Here is an 18,981-nt window from a genome sequence, read left to right on the forward strand (position 1 = left end):
TGTATATATATCTTTTTACTATATGTTCCATTCCACTGATGAAGTGGGCTGTAGCCCACGAAAGCTTATGCTCAAATAAATTTGTTAGTCTCTCAGGTGCCACAAGTACTCCTGTTGATTTTGATATGGAAACCACCACAGGGGATTCAATTTTCACATTACATTCACTAGAAGCCTCTATTAGTAAATATACCTGAAACTCCCACATCCAATCTGGAAGTCCTATCAAATGTATGGATCCTTGCCAGAGTACACGGAGCCTTGTTTATAATTCATCTAGATGGAAGCACATCTCTAAAGCGCACATTTCACAGGGTCAGACAGTTACATCAGCAGAAGCAGGTTCTATAATGATAAATGCTTTATTTTTCACATCACATAAAAATAGAGGAACAAAATATCACACAGAAAGATAGATAATTAAATGGAGATGTGTATATTTTACATAATCTTATTTTTAAAGAAGAGATGCACAAAGGAAATTCATATCCCTGCAAGTTTTAGAAAGGAAAGTTATTCTGTGGATTTAAATAGCAACACACTGGATCTGGTAACATGAAAGATGCCGTTTACACAGACTGACACAAGGAACAGTGCCCGGGGACAGGTTCCCCATACAGAGAAACTGTCTTGCAACTTGTGTAACATTCTTGATAGTTTGCCTTTGGCAAATACAAATATGAAATGTAAATCCTGTTCATCCCCAAGTCAGAAAATGAAATGTCCTTACTCACAGGAACACGTGGGCTGAGAATCAGTCTGCAAACTTGGCACTCAAACCCCTTGGCTCACCCCCCACCCCACCAACTCTTTATGGGGAATTCTGGTTCAGACTCACCTCTAAGATGTGCAGAATTGTGCCACAGACACGGATGACTGGGACCATTCTGTGACCCTCTGGTGAAAATCAATTTGGAACAAAGCAGACAACATTTTCTCTTTCTTGTTTTTCAATTCTGTTCAGCCATCTGAGCCTTAGGCAAGGTTAACATGAATTGCAACTACCATCAAAAGGCACAAAAAAGTCTCCCCACCCCACCCTATTGCCAACTTTCTCCAGACAAAAGACAGTTCTATGACATTTGGACTGGGCTGCGCCTAAAGAGGAGGCAAGGTTCATACTATATGCATATGAAAATGCAGAAGAAAAGTGTTCTCACTCCAGTCCCACAACTATCTTCTCCATGGCAAAGACTAATGGCACAGAGTTGGCTATACCTGATTGATGGAAAAGCCTCACCAAGCTTGCTTTGCCCAGAAGCCTCAAAAAGAGGATAGGAACAGCTGAGTAAGTCCTTTACAGGACATGTCCACAACATTCCTGGGAAAATGCCCATCTAAGTACAAGGTTGCAGCCAAACTGCTACTTAAAGCCCCCTTCATCATGCAGCAAGGCCAGTAGGACTGCAAAGTACAGGGGGCATCTCAGAAGTTCCTTTCCTTTGGGTCATTCTCTGAAGGGGTTTGCAAGTCCCAGCAAGGGGGGAGGGGGAGTCAGGGGAGGGGGAGTTATAACACTGCGCAGCTGGAGACAGGCCAAGTGTGAGCACTACATTGAGGCAGGCTGCCAGTTTGCCTGAGAATAGAGAAAACTGACCTCGGGATCAACTGAAGGAATAAAGACAGATTAAAAATTACAGTAGGGGAGAAAAGACAAAACACCAGTGCTCCAGGCACCATTGTGTCCCAGGTCCTGAATGCACCAACATGAGAGGTGCCGTGGCAGTTCCTGTCCCGTGAGCAACACATGCAGGAAGCCGAGCCTGGGGCCATGCTGCTGTGGTGGGACAGCAGGGAATTTGTTGGAATTTGTAGTTTAGCAGCACGTTTTGGAAGCTCCTCTCTGCAGAAGGCTTACAAAGCCTTTTTCACTCCCACTTGTAGAACTTCACCATCTTCTCAGTGAGAGTGGCCAGGAAGTTATTGCGGTTCACCGTGAAGGGGCAGATGTCCAGCACAGGTAGGTCAGTTTGTAGCTTCTGCAGTAAGGAGCCACTTCCAGCATCCCATACCTGTGAAGTACAAAGGTCAGTCACCACAGTTCTCACCTCCCACTCAGCCTTATTTCTAATGTTGCTGGTGGGAAGCAGCCCCCTCTTCAGAGAAACATCCCAGATAGCTTAGCCATTTCCAACAGCTTCCCCAGCCTGCAGAGACTCACTTTTGAGCCAATAAGCTTGCCATTAGCCTCCTCTCTGGCAGGTCAGATAATCAGAGACATGAGTTTAGAGGTGCCTCCTGAATGTGGCTGTGCAAGGTGCTGCCATTCAAAACAATTCTCATAAAACCAATCCACCCAGAAGTGGTTTCAAGATGCCATGAACAGAAAGTGCAAGGTTTAGGAATACACAAACAACTTGATCCAGGAAACACTTCATTGTAAAAATGGGCTGGTGCAGAAGCAGCAGGGCCAGCAATGCCAAGTGTGATCAAAGATGAGAAATAAAAATGAAAACAAGTTCCTTCACTGTCACACTGACAATGATAAGACAACCCTCAGGACAACCGTAAGACTAGACTATTTGAAAAAGCTTGATGTTTTCCTCTCCAGTCTTAGCTTGGACGTGCAGGTCAGGCAGTGTAAGCAGGATATAAAAGCAGGTCAAGAGTTAGTCTGGTGGGCATTAATGCCCTGATCCTGCAAGCTACTTTGCACTAGGGGCTATAGGTCTCAGACAGAGCCACAGGAAAGTCAACATACAAAGCAGAAGGCACGTTTGGAGTCAAACAATCACTCACTTCTGTGTTCTTAGTAGCCTGTGCTAACTCAGGGAAAATAGAAAGTGGGCAAAGGCTGGTCATTTGTGATGAGGCAGTCTGATTTTTGCTTTTTAAAGTTTTTCTTAAAACATGACCCATGGTTCAGTAATCCTGTACAAAGTTCCTTTAGCTTGCATTTCCCACAAAAAATTCAACACTTACTTCTGCGAAAGTCAATGAATGTAGGGCTGGGGCAAGGTGAGGGAGTGCAGGATGTGGGAGGGGGTGCAGTGTGCAGGAAGGGGCTCAGGGCAAGGGGTTGGGACAGAGGAGGGGTGTGGGGTGTACAAGGGGGATCGGGGAAGGGGGTTGGGGTCCAGGAGGGGGTGCGGAGTGTGGAAAAGGGGCTCAGGGCAGGGGTGCAGAGTGCAGGAGGGGTTCTGGGTGTGGGCTCTGGCCTGGCATCACTTACCTAGGGTTACCATACGTCCGGATTTTCCCGGACGTGTCCGGCTTTTAGGGGCTCAAATCCCCGTCCGGGGGGAAATCCCCAAAAGTCGGGCATGTCCGGGAAAATCGGGAGGGAGGGAGGGCTCGGTGGTGCTTGGACGGGGCCTCTTTGGCTGGGGTTAGCGGTGCGGGGCCGGGCCGGGGTTGGGGGCATGGTGCCGGGCGCGCGGTGCCGGGCCGGGGTCCAGGAGCCGGGCGCGCGGTGCCGGGCCGAGAACCAGGCCGGGCCAGGAGCCGGGGGCGCGGTGCCGGGCCAGGAGCCAGGGGGCCGGGAGCCGGTCCGGGGTCGCCAGTCCGGGCCGGGGTCCAGAGTCGCGGGGCCGGGCCAGGAGCCGGGACCCGGGGTCGGGAGCCGGGGGGTGCGCCAGGCCGCCAGGGGGTGCGCGCTGGGCCGCCGGGGGCCGGCAGTGCTGGGGGTGCTCGGCCGGGGGCCCGGGGTGCTCGGCCAGGGGCTGGGGACCGGCAGTGCTGGGCGGGCCGGGGGTGCTCAGCCGGGGGCCAGCAGTGCTGGGCGGGCCGGGGGTGGTCGGCCGGGGGCCGGGCCCGGGGCCGGCACCCCAGGGCCCGAGCTGACCCAGGCTGGAAACGCCGGGGGGGCTAGCCTGGGCCGCGCCTACTCCCCCCACACTCCCCCTTACCTGCTTCAGGCTTCCCGTGAAGGCTTCCCGTGAATCAAATGTTCGCGGGAAGCAGGGGAGGGGACGGAGACTTTGGGGAAGGGGCGGCGGGGCTGGGGGCGGGGCCCCGTGGAGTGTCCTCCTTTTGGAGGCACAAAATATGGTAACCCTAACTTACCCAGAGCAGCTCCGGAGTGGCAGTTGCGCACAGTGGGGCTCAGGCAGGCCCCCTGCCTGCCCTGGCCCCGCACCACTCCCAGAAGCAGCCAGCACCATGTCCCTGCGGCCCCTGGGGGAATGAGGGGGAGCAGAGGGCTCCGCATACCTCACCCGAAGCTCCCACTGGCTGTGGTTTCCTGTTCCCGGCCCATGGGAGCTGCGGGGGGTGGTGCCTGCAGGCGAGGGCAACACACAGAGCCTTCTGCCCCCAGGGGCTGAAGGGACATGGTGCCGGCTGCTTCTGGGAGCGGTGCGGGGCCCGCGCTGCCACAGGGGTGGTAATCCCGTGGGCCAGATCCAAAGTCCTGATAGGCTGGACCCGGCCCGTAGTTTGCCCACCCCTGGCCTAAGTCCTACCCAAAAAACTGTGCTTCCACAGAGTATTCCTGTTCTTTGATATGTGATTATGTGTACAGTTAACAGAAGATCTATAAACCCATGTAATTTAGGAATATTACATGCTTCATCAAGACAAGACCTCTATTTATCAATAGCATGTGTGTGTTATGGTTACTCTTACTGGAAAGAATTTTAGTAATACTATTTAATGCATAAAAAAAAAAAAAGCTTGTGCACAGATTTTGCAAGGGGAGGGGATTAAAACTGATTTTTCCTACAAACCCCCTCCCCCGCCCCCGGCTTTAATAATAGGATATGGAGCCTCTCACTTCTGTGACTTCTTCAATTCCAGCCTGGGTTTACTGTGACTATGAGCTACCAACTAGCAGCTCTTCAGCTATGGGAGATAATGGATTGAGACGTAAACAATTTCTCCATCTAGTCAGGATCTACAAGAACCCTCGTTGTTTGTTTCAGAGAAGACATGGAGAATGAACCATCTTCACTCCTAGAGATGGTCCCTGCAAGTCAGTGTTTAGTCACATTGACAGGGCAATGTGGATGAAGCACTATAATTTCTTGTGCTGTTCTCTAACCACAGAACAATTACATCAGTCTCCAACAGCTGTTAAGCTAGCACTTTTCCCCAATATTTTATTGCTCCCAAGGAAGGCTGGATGGACCAATTGTCTACCACACCCCTTATGTAAGCAAGAGGTTTGCTTTAGGGCTGTAGCCATAGCATTTTAAACGTATCTAAATGCCAAGGTACACTCTTACCTTGGAGGCTGAAGTCCTCCTTCAACCTCAGAACAAACACCACACAGATGGCAGCAGTACAAGTCTTCCTCCACTGTCCCCTGCCAACCTGTCTCAACCCTAACCTGATGGGACCATCTCTAGGCGGGAAGTTCAGTCCCTGGGCTGCCACAGACCATATGTAAGAAGTGATGTTGCAACTCAGCAGGCTTGAAACTCTTCCCTGTGAGTTGGTATTGAGGTAGTGTGCCAGCATGCTGCTACTGTAAGTGGCATTCTACCGGCAGGGGTACCATTTGTACAACATGACATTTTCTTTGAAGGAAGGTGTTAATTCCTAGGCCATTGCCAGAGTCTATCATGGCTAATTACATTCTGCCTACCTACATTCCTCCAGTAGGAAGCAGTGACAAGTTTACTACAGGGGCAACCTGCCTATATTTAAATGAACTTAAGGACACAGCATTTAGTTTTGTGCATTGCTGGTTTACAGACTAAAGCTGTATCTCCAAATTGCCAGGGAGTTAGCCAGTCCCACAAGTATGGAAAGTTAATGTACGTATGTACATACGTACGTACACACCCACACACACACACCCCTACCTCTGTTACCCACAATGCAAGTTCCATCAGACTGGATTTAACAACGTTGGGACAGATAAGGTTTCCCTCCTAAGCACTGCAATAAAACACTGCCCGGTGAAAATGAAAGGAAGAAGGAAATACCATAGCAGAGTTTGAGGCCTCATCGCCAGCGCACACCAAGATGCTGCCATCCTCCTCTGGACTCTGAAAGATGGCATTTTTGGTCAGCAGTTTGCAGGTGGGCCCAGCACTGAATGTCTGAACTGGGTGACAGGAGCAGACCATGTCGACAGATGCATCCATCAGTTGGCTACAGGACAGTTCCATCACCACACAATGCAGGCAATTGTTGCTCTTATCTGTGGGATGTAGACAAAGGGTAGCACCACTGACAAGCTGAGTCACTTGCCAAATACAATTTTCCCCAGTGTACAGTAGTCTCTCCAGGAAAAGGCCAGAACTAAGCTACAAAGAGACGAGAATCCTAATACAAACCCACTCAGGGTCACCACAGGGAAGGAAGCCCTAGGCAAGAGGCATTGCTGGGCAAAAGAAACAGTCCATTTGTAGCCAGGCATACCAGGCTTCTCCTCCCAACCCCATTTCAGCAGCTTCTCTTCTGTACAGGTGCAGCTGCACAAAAAGCTTTACTGTGTCCAAGGGGAGACATGGTACTAGTGTGCTATCCAGGCCTTCGCCTCTGAAAAGTAAAAGCATCATTTCTGCTATGCTCTCAGCTCCCCACGGCTGAGATGCCAGCCTTCCAAAGCTGCCACCAAATCCTGGCACCTCGCAGTGTCTTATGTGGCAGGGCAGAATTATGGCAAACTGATAAAAGCGATGCATAGAGGGTGCTGTACTTGCACACAATTACTTACTAGGCCTGTAAGTTGCAAGGCAGTGCCGAGTGCTGATTTCAGTCTGAATATCAATGCAGCCTCCGGGCTCTAGAGGTAGATGGTGAGGCCGGTAGGAGTTGCTGGCCTTCTGTTCCCAAAAGCAGCCTCCTTCTAAGGTCCCAGCTACTACTCCACCGTATGGCAGTGTGGTGGAGGCCATTCGGGGCAGGTAGGACAGGGACACCACAGGACACCTGAAAAGAGAATTTGCGAGAGCCTGTAACACAAGCATTCAGCTTTAACACTTCCAAGCCCCTTCCCAGAGTCTTGATTTCTCCCAGTTGCACTTTTCAAGGGGGGTTCACAGCCAAGTTTCTGATAATTAGCCCTCTTCATCCTTGAGCATTTACATAAGTGATTAGAAGCTTTTGGACAAGAATTAAGCAACAACTATAGCTATAAAATGTCCCCTTGAAAGAAACACCAATTGGATTTAGCAAGCACGTGAGGATGATAGCATGAAATTAAACACAGAATCATAGAATCGTAGGTCTGGAAGGGACCTAGTGAGGTCATCTAGTCCAGTTCCCTGCTCTCATGGCAGGACTAAGTATTATCTCGACCAGTGGTTTTCAAACTTTTTGTACTGGTGACCCCTTTCACACAGCAAGCCTCTGAGTGTGATCACCCCCTTATAAATTAAAAAACTGGGTGGGGAGGAGGGGGGGGGAGAAATTGTAGTTTAATGGGGGCTTAGGGCTATCAGTCCCACAGACCTGACAGCTCAAGCCCCCATGTAACCACCTTGTGACTCCCTGAGGAATCATGACCCTCAGTTTGAGAACCCCTGATCTAGACCATCCCTGACAGGTGTTCGTCTAATCTGCTCTTAAAAATCTCCAGTTATGGAGATTCCACAACCTCCCTAGGCAATTTATTAGGGCTGTCAATTAATCACAGTTAACTCACATGATTAATTCAAAACAATTAATCGCGATTAATCGCACTTATAACAATGGAATACCAATTGAAATTTATTAAATATTTTTGGATATGTTTCTATATTTTCAATATTGATTTCAATTACAACACAAAATACAAAGTGCACAGTGCTCACTATATTATTTTTATTACAAATATATGCATGTAAAATGATAAACAAAAGAAATAGTATTTTTCAATTCACCTCATACAAGTACTGAATTGCAATCTCTTTAAAGTATAACTTACAGGTGCAGATTTATTTTTGGTTACATAACTGCACTAAAAAACAAAACAGTGTAAAACTTCAGAGCCTACAAGTCCACTCAGTCCTACTTCTCATTCTGCCAATCGCCAAGACAAACAAGTTTGTTTACATTTACGGGAGATACTGCTGCCTGCTTCTTATTTACAATGTCACCTGAAAGTGAGAACAGGCATTGTCATGGCACTTTTGTAGCCAGCACTGCAAGGTATTTACATGCCAGATATGCTATACATTAGCATGCCCCTTCATGCTTCGGACACCATTCCAGAGGACACGCTTCCATGTTAAGATTGCTCATTAAAAAAATAATGCATTAATTAGATTTGTGACTGTACCCTTTGGGGGAGAATTGTACATCTCCTGCTCTGTTTTACCCGCATTCTGCATACATTTCATATTATAGCAGTCTCGGATGATAACCCAGCACATGTTAGTTTTAAGAACACTTTCACAGAAGATTTGACAAAACGCAGCGAAGGTACCAATGTGAGATTTCTAAAAATAGCTACAGCACACAACCCAAGGTCTGAGTAAGAATCAGAAGTGTTGTCCAAAATCTGAGAGGGACAAGGTGTGGAGCTTACTTTTAGAAGTCTTAAAAGAGCAATACTCTAATGCGAAAACTACAGAACCCAAATCACCAAAAAAGAAAATCAATCTTCTGCTGGTGGCATCTGACTCTCATGATGAAAATGAACATGTGTCGGTCCGCTCTGCTTTGGATCGTTATCAAGCAAAATCCATCATCAGCATGGAAGCATGTCCTCTGGAATGATGGTTGAACCATAAAGGGACATATGAATCTTTAGCGCATCTGACACGTAAATATCTTGCAATGCCAGATAAAACATGCCATGTGAATGCCTGTTCTCACTTTCAGGTGACATTGTAAACAAGAAGCAGGCAGCATTATCACCTGCAAATTGTAATCAACTTTATCTGAGTGATTGGTGACCAAGAAGGAGGACTGAGTGCACTTGTGGGCTCTAAAGTTTTAACATTGTTTTATTTTTGAATGCAGGTTGTTTTTAAAAAAAAAATAACACATAATTCTACATTTGTAAGTTCAACTTTCATGGTAAAGAGATCGCACTACAGTACTTGTACGAGGTGAATTGCAAAATACAATTTTGTTTTTTACAGTGCAAATATTTGTAATCAAAAATAAATATAAAGTGAGCACTGTCCACTTTGTATTCTGTGTTGTAACTGAAATGAATATATTTGGAAAATGTAGTAAACATCCAAAAATATTTAAAATAAATGGTATTCTATTGTTTAACATCGTGATTAATTTTTTTAATCGCTTGACAGCCCTACAATTTATTCCAGGGATTAACTACCCTGACAGTTAAGAAAATTTCCCTAATGTCCAACCTAAACCTCACCTGCTGCAATTTAAGCTTCTTGTCCTAACCTGAGAGGTTAAAGAGAACAATCTTTCTCCCTCCTCCCTGTAACATCCTTTGTACTTGAAAACTTATGTCCCCTCTCAGTCTTCTCTTTTCCATAGTAAACAAACCCAATTTTTTCAATCTTCCCTCGTAGATTATGTTTTCTAGACCTTTAAACATTTGTGTCACTCTTCTCTGGACCTTCTCCAATTTATCTACATCTTACCTGAAATGTGGCGCCCAGAACTGGACACAGTACTTCAGTTGAGGCCTAATCAATGCAGAGTAGAGCAGAAGAATTACTTCTTGTGTCTTGTTTATAACACTCCTGCTAATACATCCCAGAATGATGTTTGCTTTTTTTGCAACAGTGTTATACTGTTGACTCATATCTAGCTTGTGGTCCACTATGATCCCCAGATCCCTTTTTGCAGTACTCCTTCCTAGGCAGTAATTTCCAGTTTTGTATGTGTGCACCTGATTGTTCCTTCCTAAATGGAGTACTTTGCATTTGTCCTTATTGAATTTCATCCTATTTACTTCAGACAATTTCTCCAGTTTGTCCAGATCATTTTGAATTTTTATCCTATCCTCCAAATCACTTGCAACCCCTCATAGCTTGGTATCATCCACTATCTTTATAAGTGTACTCTCTGTAACATCTAAATCACCAATGAAGATATTGAACAGAACCAGACACAGAACTGATCCATGCGGGACACCACTTGATATGCCCTACCAGCTTGACTAAACCACTGATACTACTCTCTGAACATAAGAAAGGCCGTACCAGGTCAGACCAAAGGTCCATCTAGCCCAGAATCCTGTCTACCGACAGTGGCCAATACCAGGTGTCCCAGAGGGAGTGAACCTAACAGGCAATGATCAAGTGATCTCTCTCCTGCCATCCATCTCCATCCTCTGACAGACAGAGACTAGGGACACCATTTCTTACCCGTCCTGGCTAATAGCCATTAATGGACTTAACTACCATGAATTTATCCAGTTCTCTTTTAAACTCTGTTATAGTCCTAGCCTTCACAACCTCGTCAGGTAAGGAGTTCCACAAGTTGACTGTGCGCTGCGTGAAGAAGAACTTCCTTTTATTTGTTTTAAACCTGCTGCCTATTAATTTCATTTGATGACCCCTAGTTCTTGTATTATGGGAATAAGTAAATAACTTTTCCCTTATCCACTTTCTCCACATCACTCATGATTTTATATACCTCTATCATATCCCCCCTTAGTCTCCTCTTTTCCAAGCTGAAGAGTCCTAGCCTCTTTAATCTCCTCATATGGGACCCGTTCCAAACCCTTAATCATTTTAGTTGCCCTTTTCTGAACCTTTTCTAGTGCCAGTATGTCTTTTTTGAGACGAGGAGACCACATCTGTACGCAGTATTCGAGATGAGGACGTACCATCGATTTATATAAGGGCAATAATATAGTCTCAGTCTTATTCTCTATCCACTTTTTAATGATTCATAACAGCCTGTTTGCTTTTTTGACTGCCTCTGCACACTGCGTGGACATTTTCAGAGAACTATCCACGATGACTCCAAGATCTTGTTGTAGCTAAATTAGCCCCCATCATATTGTATGTATAGTTGGGGTTATTTTTTCCAATGTGCATTACTTTACATTTATCCACATTAAATTTCATTTGCCATTTTGTTGCCCAATCACTTAGTTTTGTGAGATCTTTTTGAAGTTCTTCACAGTCTGCTTTGGACTTAATTATCTTTAGCAGTTTAGTATCATCTGCAAACTTTGCCACCTCACTGTTTACCCCTTTCTCCAGATCATTTAGGAATAAGTTGAATAGGATCGGTCGGAGGACTGACCCTTGGGGAACACCACTAGTTACCCCTCTCCATTCTGAGAATTTACCATTTATTCCTACCCTTTGTTCCCTGTCTTTTAACCAGTTCTCAATCCATGAAAGGACCTTCCCTTTTATCCCATGGCAGCTTAATTTACATGAGAGCCTTTGGTGAGGGACCTTGTCAAAGGCTTTCTGGAAATCTAAGTACACTATGTCCACTGGATCCCCCTTGTCCACATGTTTGTTGACCCCTTCAAAGAACTCTAATAGATTAGTAAGACACGATTTCCCTTTACAGAAACCATGTTGACTATTGTTCAACAGTTTATGTTTTTCTGTGTGTCGGACAATTTTATTCTTAAAGAACGGTTACTTACCTTCTGTAACTGTTGTTCTTTGAGATGTGTTGTTCACGTCCATTACACATTAGGTGTACGCACGCCGCGTGCACGGACGTCGGAAACTTTTTCCCTTAGCGGCTCCCGGCGGGGCCCCCTCCTTCCCGCCAGAGCGGCGCCCCGCTCCAGGGTATATATATCCCTGCCGACCCGACCACTCCGGTTCCTTCTTGCCGGAGACTCCGACAGAGGGGAAGGAGGGTGGGAAGTGTAATGGACGTGAACAACACATCTCCAAGAACAACAGTTACAGAAGGTAAGTAACCGTTCTTTCTTCTTCGAGTGATTGTTCACGTCCATTACACATTAGGTGATTCCCAAGCTTACCATTGGAGGTGGGTAGGAGTCAAGGTACAACTGACTGTAGCACAGCCCGACCGACCATCGCGTCCTCTCTGGTCTGATGATGGATCGCGTAGTGGGCTGTGAACGTATGTACGGACGACCAGGTGGCTGCCTTACAGATCTCCTGGATAGGGACCTGCGCCAAGAAGGCCGTTGAGGACGCTTGGGCTCTAGTCGAGTGGGCCCGGATCTCCGGGGCCGGAACATTGGCGAGCTCATAACAAGTGCGTATACAATGCACAATCCATGCCGACAAGCGCTGTGTCGAGATAGGCAAGCCTTTCATACGTTCCGCAATAGCAATGAACAGCTGGGGTGTTCTGCGGAACGGCCTGGTCCGTTCCAGGTAAAATGCCAACGCCCTTCGGACATCCAGGGTATGTAGGCTGCGGTGGTGAGGGCCCGTATGGGGTTTAGGAAAAAACACCGGTAGGCAAATGTCCTGCCCCATGTGAAACTGTGATACCACCTTTGGGAGGAATTTGGGGTGCGGTCTCAGTTGTACCTTATCCTTATGGAACACTGTATAGGGTGGTTCCGAAGAGAGGGCTCTCAATTCCGATACCCTTCTGGCCGATGTGATGGCCACGAGAAACGCCACCTTCCACGAGAGGTGCATGAGGGAGCAAGTGGCTAGGGGCTCAAAGGGGGGGACTCATGAGTCTTGTTAGGACTAGGTTCAGACTCCACGCCGGGACAGGCGGGCGCGAGTAGGGAAACACCCTTTCCAGCCCCTTGAGGAATCGGGCCACTGTGGGGTTGGAGAACACTGATACTCCCAACTCTCCCGGATGGAAAGCCGAAATGGCGGCTAAATGCATTCTAATTGAGGCGGGCGCAAGCCCTTGATTCTTCAGGTGCAGTAGGTAGTCCAGGATCGACGGAACTGAGGCTTGTAAAGGCTGTATGCGTTGAGGCTCACACCAGTGGGAGAACCTTTTCCATTTTGCCAGGTAGGTTGCTCTTGTAGAGGGCTTCCTACTATTAAGGAGGATTTGCTGGACTTGGTGAGAGCACCTGTGTTCTGCATCATTCAGCCAGAGAGATACCATGCCGTGAGATGTAGCGAAGACAGGTTCGGGTGGAGTAGGCGACCTTTGTCTTGCGTGACTAGGTCGCGATGGAGGGGGAGGATGATTGGATCGGCTATGGACAGTTCCAGCAGGGACGTGAACCAATGCTGGCGTGGCCAGGCCGGGGCGATAAGTATGATCGTCGCCCTGTCCCTGCGGGTCTTGAGGAGAACCTTGTGTATGAGTGGGAACGGAGGGAAGGCATATCTCAGGCTCCCTCCCCATGGGATCATGAAAGCATCTGCTAATGATCCCCAGCTGAGGTTCTGGAACGAGCAGAACTGAGGGCATTGGCTGTTGTCCCTGGTGGCGAATAGATCCACCCGGGGAAAGCCCCACCTCTGGAAGATCGAATGCAGGACGTCTCGCCTCAATGTCCATTCGTGCATTCGGTAGGATCGGCTGAGGCGGTCTGCTAAGCCGTTTTGAATCCCCGGAAGATACGTCGCGATGAGGTGTATCGCATGGGCTATACAGAAGTTCCATAATTGGAGTGCCTCGCAACAGAGGGGAGAAGACCGGGACCCGCCCTGCTTGTTTATATAGAACATGGCGGTAGTGTTGTCCGTCAGGACTGCCACGCTGTGACCTTTTAAGGTGGCGCGGAAGGTCTGACAGGCGAGGCGAACCGCTCTTAGCTCCTTCAGATTGATGTGAAGCAGCTTGTCTTCTCTGGACCACAGCCCTTGGGTCCGCAGTTCGCCCAGGTGCGCCCCCCAACCCAGGTCCGATGCATCTGTTACCAACGTCAGAGTGGGCTGTGGGGCAGCGAAGGGGATCCCTTCGCATACCTGTTGGCGATCGAGCCACCAGCGTAGCGAGCCGAGCACCTGGTTTGGGATCGTGACTACTTGATCCAATGGGTCTCTGTTGGGGCAATGCGTGTGGGCGAACCACAACTGTAAAGGCCGGAGGGGCGGGCATGTCTGACCACGTGTGTGCAAGCTGCCATATGCCCCAGAAGCTGCATGCAACACCTTGCCATTGTCGTGGGGAACTTTTGGACCGAGCTTACGGCTCTGTGAATTGACATGAACCGTGCCTCTGGTAGGCTCGCTTGTGCGGTTACCGAGTCCAGGGTTGCACCTATGAAGTCCAGCCTCTGTGTGGGGACTAACGTGGACTTGGGCACATTGACCCGGAGGCCGAGCTTGTCGAACGTCTGCAAGGCCAGCGTCACGTGAGATCGGACCTCGGCCTCCGACCTGCCCACGAGTAGCCAATCGTCCAGGTACGGAAACACACGCATCCTTCTCTTTCGAAGGAAGGCTGCTACCACAGACATGCATTTCGTGAACACTCGTGGTGCTGACGCCAGGCCGAAGGGCAGGACCGTAAATTGGAAATGGCGCTGGTCGACAATGAAGCGCAGGAATCGCCTGTGAGTCGGATTGATTGCGATGTGAAAATAGGCATCTTTCATATCGAGGGCAGCATACCAATCCCGGGATGGGATAATAGTTCCCAGGGAGACCATACGGAAGCGAGCTTTGATCAGAAACTTGTTTAGATCGCGCAGGTCCAAAATAGGACGGAGGCCTCCTTTTGCCTTGGGGATCAGGAAGTATCTGGAGTAGAATCCTTTTCCCCTCAGGTCTGTTGGGACCTCTTCTACTGCTCCAGCAGCGAGAAGGGTCTGAACCTCCTGCGTGAGAAGTTGCTCGTGAGAAGGGTCCCTGAAGAGGGACGGGGAAGGCAGGGAGGGGGGCGAGGAAAACTGGAGGGTATAGCCCGCCTTCACTGTGCGCAGGACCCATTGATCCGATGTTATGCGCGACCATGCCCGGTAGAAATGGGACAGGCGGTCTTTGAAAAACAGAGGAGGATCCGGTATGGAATATGGTACGCTGTCCTCGGGCGTAGCTTCAAAAGCCTGGTTTATTCCCTGGCTGTGGCTTGCCCTGGCCGTGACTCTGGCCCTGGTTAGGCGTATTGTTACGTCTCCGCCTGTTATCCCTGCCTCGACGGCGGTACGGCTCGTGTCGGGGGCGAGGGTGGTATTGCCTTTGCGGCGGCTGGGGTTTAAAGGGCTTATGCTGCGTTACCGGAGTGTGCATACCCAACGACTTAAGGGTCGCTCGTGAGTCCTTAAGGCTATGTAGCCTGGCGTCCGTCTGGTCGGAAAACAAGCCCGAACCTTCAAACGGGAGGTCCTGCAGCGTGGTCTGCACCTCTGGCGGGAGACCTGAAGCCTGCAACCACGCCGAACGCCTCATCACGACTCCCGACGCAATTGTTCTAGCCGCAGCGTCGGCTGAGTCTAGTGCGGCCTGTAATGAGGTCTTGGCCACTGCCATTCCCTCATCCACCAGGGCCGTGAACTCCTGATGCGCGTCAGGTGGGAGGGAGTCCTTAAACTTGGCAACTGATGCCCAAGAGTTAAAATTGTGCCTGTTTAGAATCGCCTGCTGATTGGCGATCCTCAGTTGAAGGCCCCCAGATGAATAGACTTTCCTCCCGAATAAGTCCAATCTCTTAGCTTCCTTGCCCTTGGGGGCAGGAGCTTGCTGGCCATGCCGCTCCTTTTCGTTGACCGCCGAGACCACCAGCGAACAGGGGGACGGATGTAGAAAGAGGAAGTCAAACCCTCTAGATGGGGCAAAGTATTTCCTCTCCACGCCTTTTGCAGTTGGCGTACTGGAGGCCGGTGTTTGCCACACCGTCTTATAGTTGGACTGTACTGTCCGTATAATCGGGAGAGCGACTCTGGAGGGGCCCTCTGGGCTCAGGATATCGACCATAGGGTCGTCCTGCTCTACAGTCTCCTCCGCTTGCATGCCCAGATTGAGGGCTACCCGGCGAAGCAGGTCTTGGTGTGCCCGATGGTCAATCGGGGGAGGACCGGACACCAGTGTGCCCGCTACCGCCTCGTCTGGCGAGGAGGAAGAGGTCGGGGCCTTCTGCCCATCCTCATTGTCCTGCAATCCGGCATCAGCCAATTGTTCCTCTGCGGCCTGACCCGCAGCGTGGGATTGGGACGGCACCGTACTCGGTGCCGAGTCCACTCCTTCCCGCTCCGGTGGTCTAGAGACCGTTGCCTCCCTATACGATGGCGGACGGTGCCGCGGGGAGCGGGATCGGTACCCGGATGGCCCGGATCTCGAGGCCCTCGATGGGGGCCCTTGCGGGTGATAGGCCCAGGGTGTCCAGAATGGCCATTGGCTCAGTTGGCCCCATTGGGACTGACCGTAGTCCCTGCTGGCCTGTGACCTATGGGCATACCCGCCGTACCGGTCTGAGTCAGTCCCCGAGACCACGGACGGTGACCTGGAAGGCCACGGTGGAGCCGTAGGATGGTGCCGGTCCGGTTTTGGGGAGTAGTGCCTCCGCGACCAGGACCTGGAATAGCGCCTCGCCGACCTGGACCTGGAACGGTACCGGTGATCACGGGACCGGGAACGGCTACAGCTGGTCGGCCTTGGGTAACGAACCGCCGACGCTTCGCGGTGCCGACTAGTGCTCGGTTGCTGAGTCGGTGCCGACCGCTTGCTGAAGCCCGACTGCTGCGGTGCTTCCTGCGCCGAGGGCAACCGGGAGTCCACCGAGGCGGAGCTTGACCGGGACCGGTTCCTGGAGCGGTGTCGAGACGGTGACCGTGATGGGCGCACCATCGCCGGCTTGCCTCTGCGCGGCAGCGCGCCCTCAGCACGTGCCGGGGCCTCAACGGACAAAGCAATGAGGTCCTTAGCTGCCTCAAACGTGTCCGGAGTGGAGGGCTGTTCCACGAGCTCCACCAGCCCTTCATCCTCGCTCGACGCGCCCATCCCGGGGCTCGACGGGCCTTTCGGCGCCGGAGCCACTACCGGGGTCCGTGTTGGGGCCGTATCGGCCTTAGGGGCACTCGAGGTCTTTACCGGTACCACCCTCTTGTGCGGGGAGCGTCCTCGGGCCTTAGGTTGGCCCTTCGCTTTCGCCGGCGAAGACGATCGGCGTCGTGTATTTCCCCGCTGGGTCGGTGCCGCGGGCTTCGGGTGACCCGCCGGCGCTGGTTCCCGCACCGATGCCGGGGCGCTCCGCACGGAGGCAGACGGTGCCGTCGAAGTGGAGGGCTGTAACGCCGTCTCCATGAGCAGCTGCTTAAGGCGAAAGTCCCTCTCTTTTTTAGTTCTGGGCTTAAAGGCCTTGCAGATCTTGCAGCGCTCCTTCTGGTGAGCCTCCCCAGGCAACGGAGACACGAAGCGTGGGGGTCGCTCAATGGCATAGGCCTGCGGCATGTGGCACAAGCCTTGAAGCCTTGGGCGTGTGGCATACCCCGCCGCCCAGGGCCGGTGCTGAACAAACAACCCCGGCAGGAACTTTAAGTACCCTAATGAGCTGTTAACTACTGGCTAAACACTACTACAAACTAACTGATAACTGCTAGATAACACTAATGACTATTGCTAAGGGACACTCTCAGACGAGAGACAGAGCTGTTCCAACACCGCCACGGACGGTAAGAAGGAACTGGAGGGGTCGGGTCGGCAGGGATATATATACCCTGGAGCGGGGCGCCGCTCTGGCGGGAAGGAGGGGGCCCCGCCCGCCCGACGGGAGCCGCTAAGGGAAAAAGTTTCCGACGTCCGTGCACGCGGCGCGCGTACACCTAATGTGTAATGGACGTGAACAATCACTCGAAGAAGAACTATTGTTTCAACTAATTTGCCCGGTACAGACGTTAGACTTACCGGTCTGTAATTGCCGGGATCACCTCTAGAGCCCTTTTTAAATATTGGAGTTACGTTAGCTAACTTCCACTCATTGGGTACAGAAACCGATTTAAAGGACAGGTTACAAACCTTAGTTAACAGTTCCGCAACTTCACATTTCAGAGTAGCAGCCGTGTTAGTCTGTATCCGCAAAAAGAAGAACAGGAGTACTTGTGGCGCCTTAGAGACTAACAAATTTATTAGAGCATAAGCTTTCGTGGACTACAGCCCAGAGTTGATTGTGTCTAGACTCCAACGAGAGACTGCTGAGCTAGAATTGATATGCAAACTAGACACAATCAACTCCGGTTTGAATAAGGACTGGGAATGGCTGAGCCATTACAAACATTGAATCTATCTCCCCTTGTAAGTATTCTCACACTTCTTAACTGTCTGTACTGGGCTAGCTTGATTATCACTTCAAAAGTTTTTTTTCTCTTAATTAATTGGCCTCTCAGAGTTGGTAAGACAACTCCCACCTGTTTATGCTCTCTGTATGTGTGTATATATATCTCCTCAATATATGTTCCATTCTATATGCATCCGAAGAAGTGGGCTGTAGTCCACGAAAGCTTATGCTCTAATAAATTTGTTAGTCTCTAAGGTGCCACAACTTCACATTTGAGTTCTTTCAGAACTCTTGGGTGAATGCCATCTGGTCCTGGTGACTTGTTAATGTTAAATTTATCAATTAATTCCAAAACCTCCTCTCATGACACTTCAATCCATGACAGTTCCTCAGATTTGTCACCTACAAAAGCCAGCTCAGGTTTGGGAATCTCCCTAACATCCTCAGCCGTGAAGACTGAAGCAAAGAATCCATTTAGTTTCTCCGCAATGACTTTATCATCTTTAAGCGCTCCTTTTGTATCTCGATCATCAAGGGGCCCCACTGGTTGTTTAGCAGGCTTCCTGCTTCTGATGTATTTAAAAAACATTTTGATATTACCTTTGGAGATTTTGGCTAGCCGTTCTTCAAACTCCTCTTTGGCTTTTCTTATTACATTCTTGCACTTAATTTGGCAGCGTTTATGCTCCTTTCTATTTGCCTCACTAGGATCTGACTTCCACTTTTTAAAGGAAGTCTTTTTATCTCTCACTGCTTCTTTTACATGGTTGTTAAGCCACGGTGGCTCTTTTTTAGTTCTTTTACTGTGTTTCTTAATTTGGGGTATACATTGAAGTTGGGCCTCTATTATGATGTCTTTAAAAAGCGCCCATGCAGCTTGCAGGGATTTCACTTTAGTCACTGTACCTTTTAACTTCTGTTTTACTAACCCCCTCATTTTTGCATAGTTCCCCCTTTTGAAATTAAATGCCACAGTGTTGGGTTGTTGAGACGTTCTTCCCACCACAGGGATGTTGAACGCTATTGTATTATGGTCACTATTTCTAAGCGGTCCTGCTATAGTTACCTCTTGGACCAGCTCCTGCGCTCCAC

The 18,981-nt window shown here is 49.6% G+C and overlaps 1 protein-coding gene across 2 annotated transcripts in view; it reads right to left on the reverse strand.

Annotated features, from left to right (window-relative positions):
* Positions 1-346: 346 nt before the first annotated feature.
* Positions 347-18,981, reverse strand: part of RFWD3 (ring finger and WD repeat domain 3) — a 63,615-nt gene continuing 44,980 nt past the window's right edge. For both annotated transcript variants that reach the window (XM_034788455.1, XM_034788454.1), the window contains exons 11-13: positions 6,608-6,822; positions 5,871-6,088; positions 347-2,012 (exon numbers count right to left, since the gene is read on the reverse strand). In XM_034788455.1, the coding sequence (XP_034644346.1) occupies positions 1,869-2,012; positions 5,871-6,088; positions 6,608-6,822 (577 nt within the window). In that variant the 3' untranslated portion in view covers positions 347-1,868. The remainder of the gene's footprint in view (positions 2,013-5,870; positions 6,089-6,607; positions 6,823-18,981) is intronic.

This window comes from Trachemys scripta, chromosome 13, assembly GCF_013100865.1.
Source record: "Trachemys scripta elegans isolate TJP31775 chromosome 13, CAS_Tse_1.0, whole genome shotgun sequence".
Lineage (NCBI taxonomy): Eukaryota > Metazoa > Chordata > Testudines > Emydidae > Trachemys > Trachemys scripta.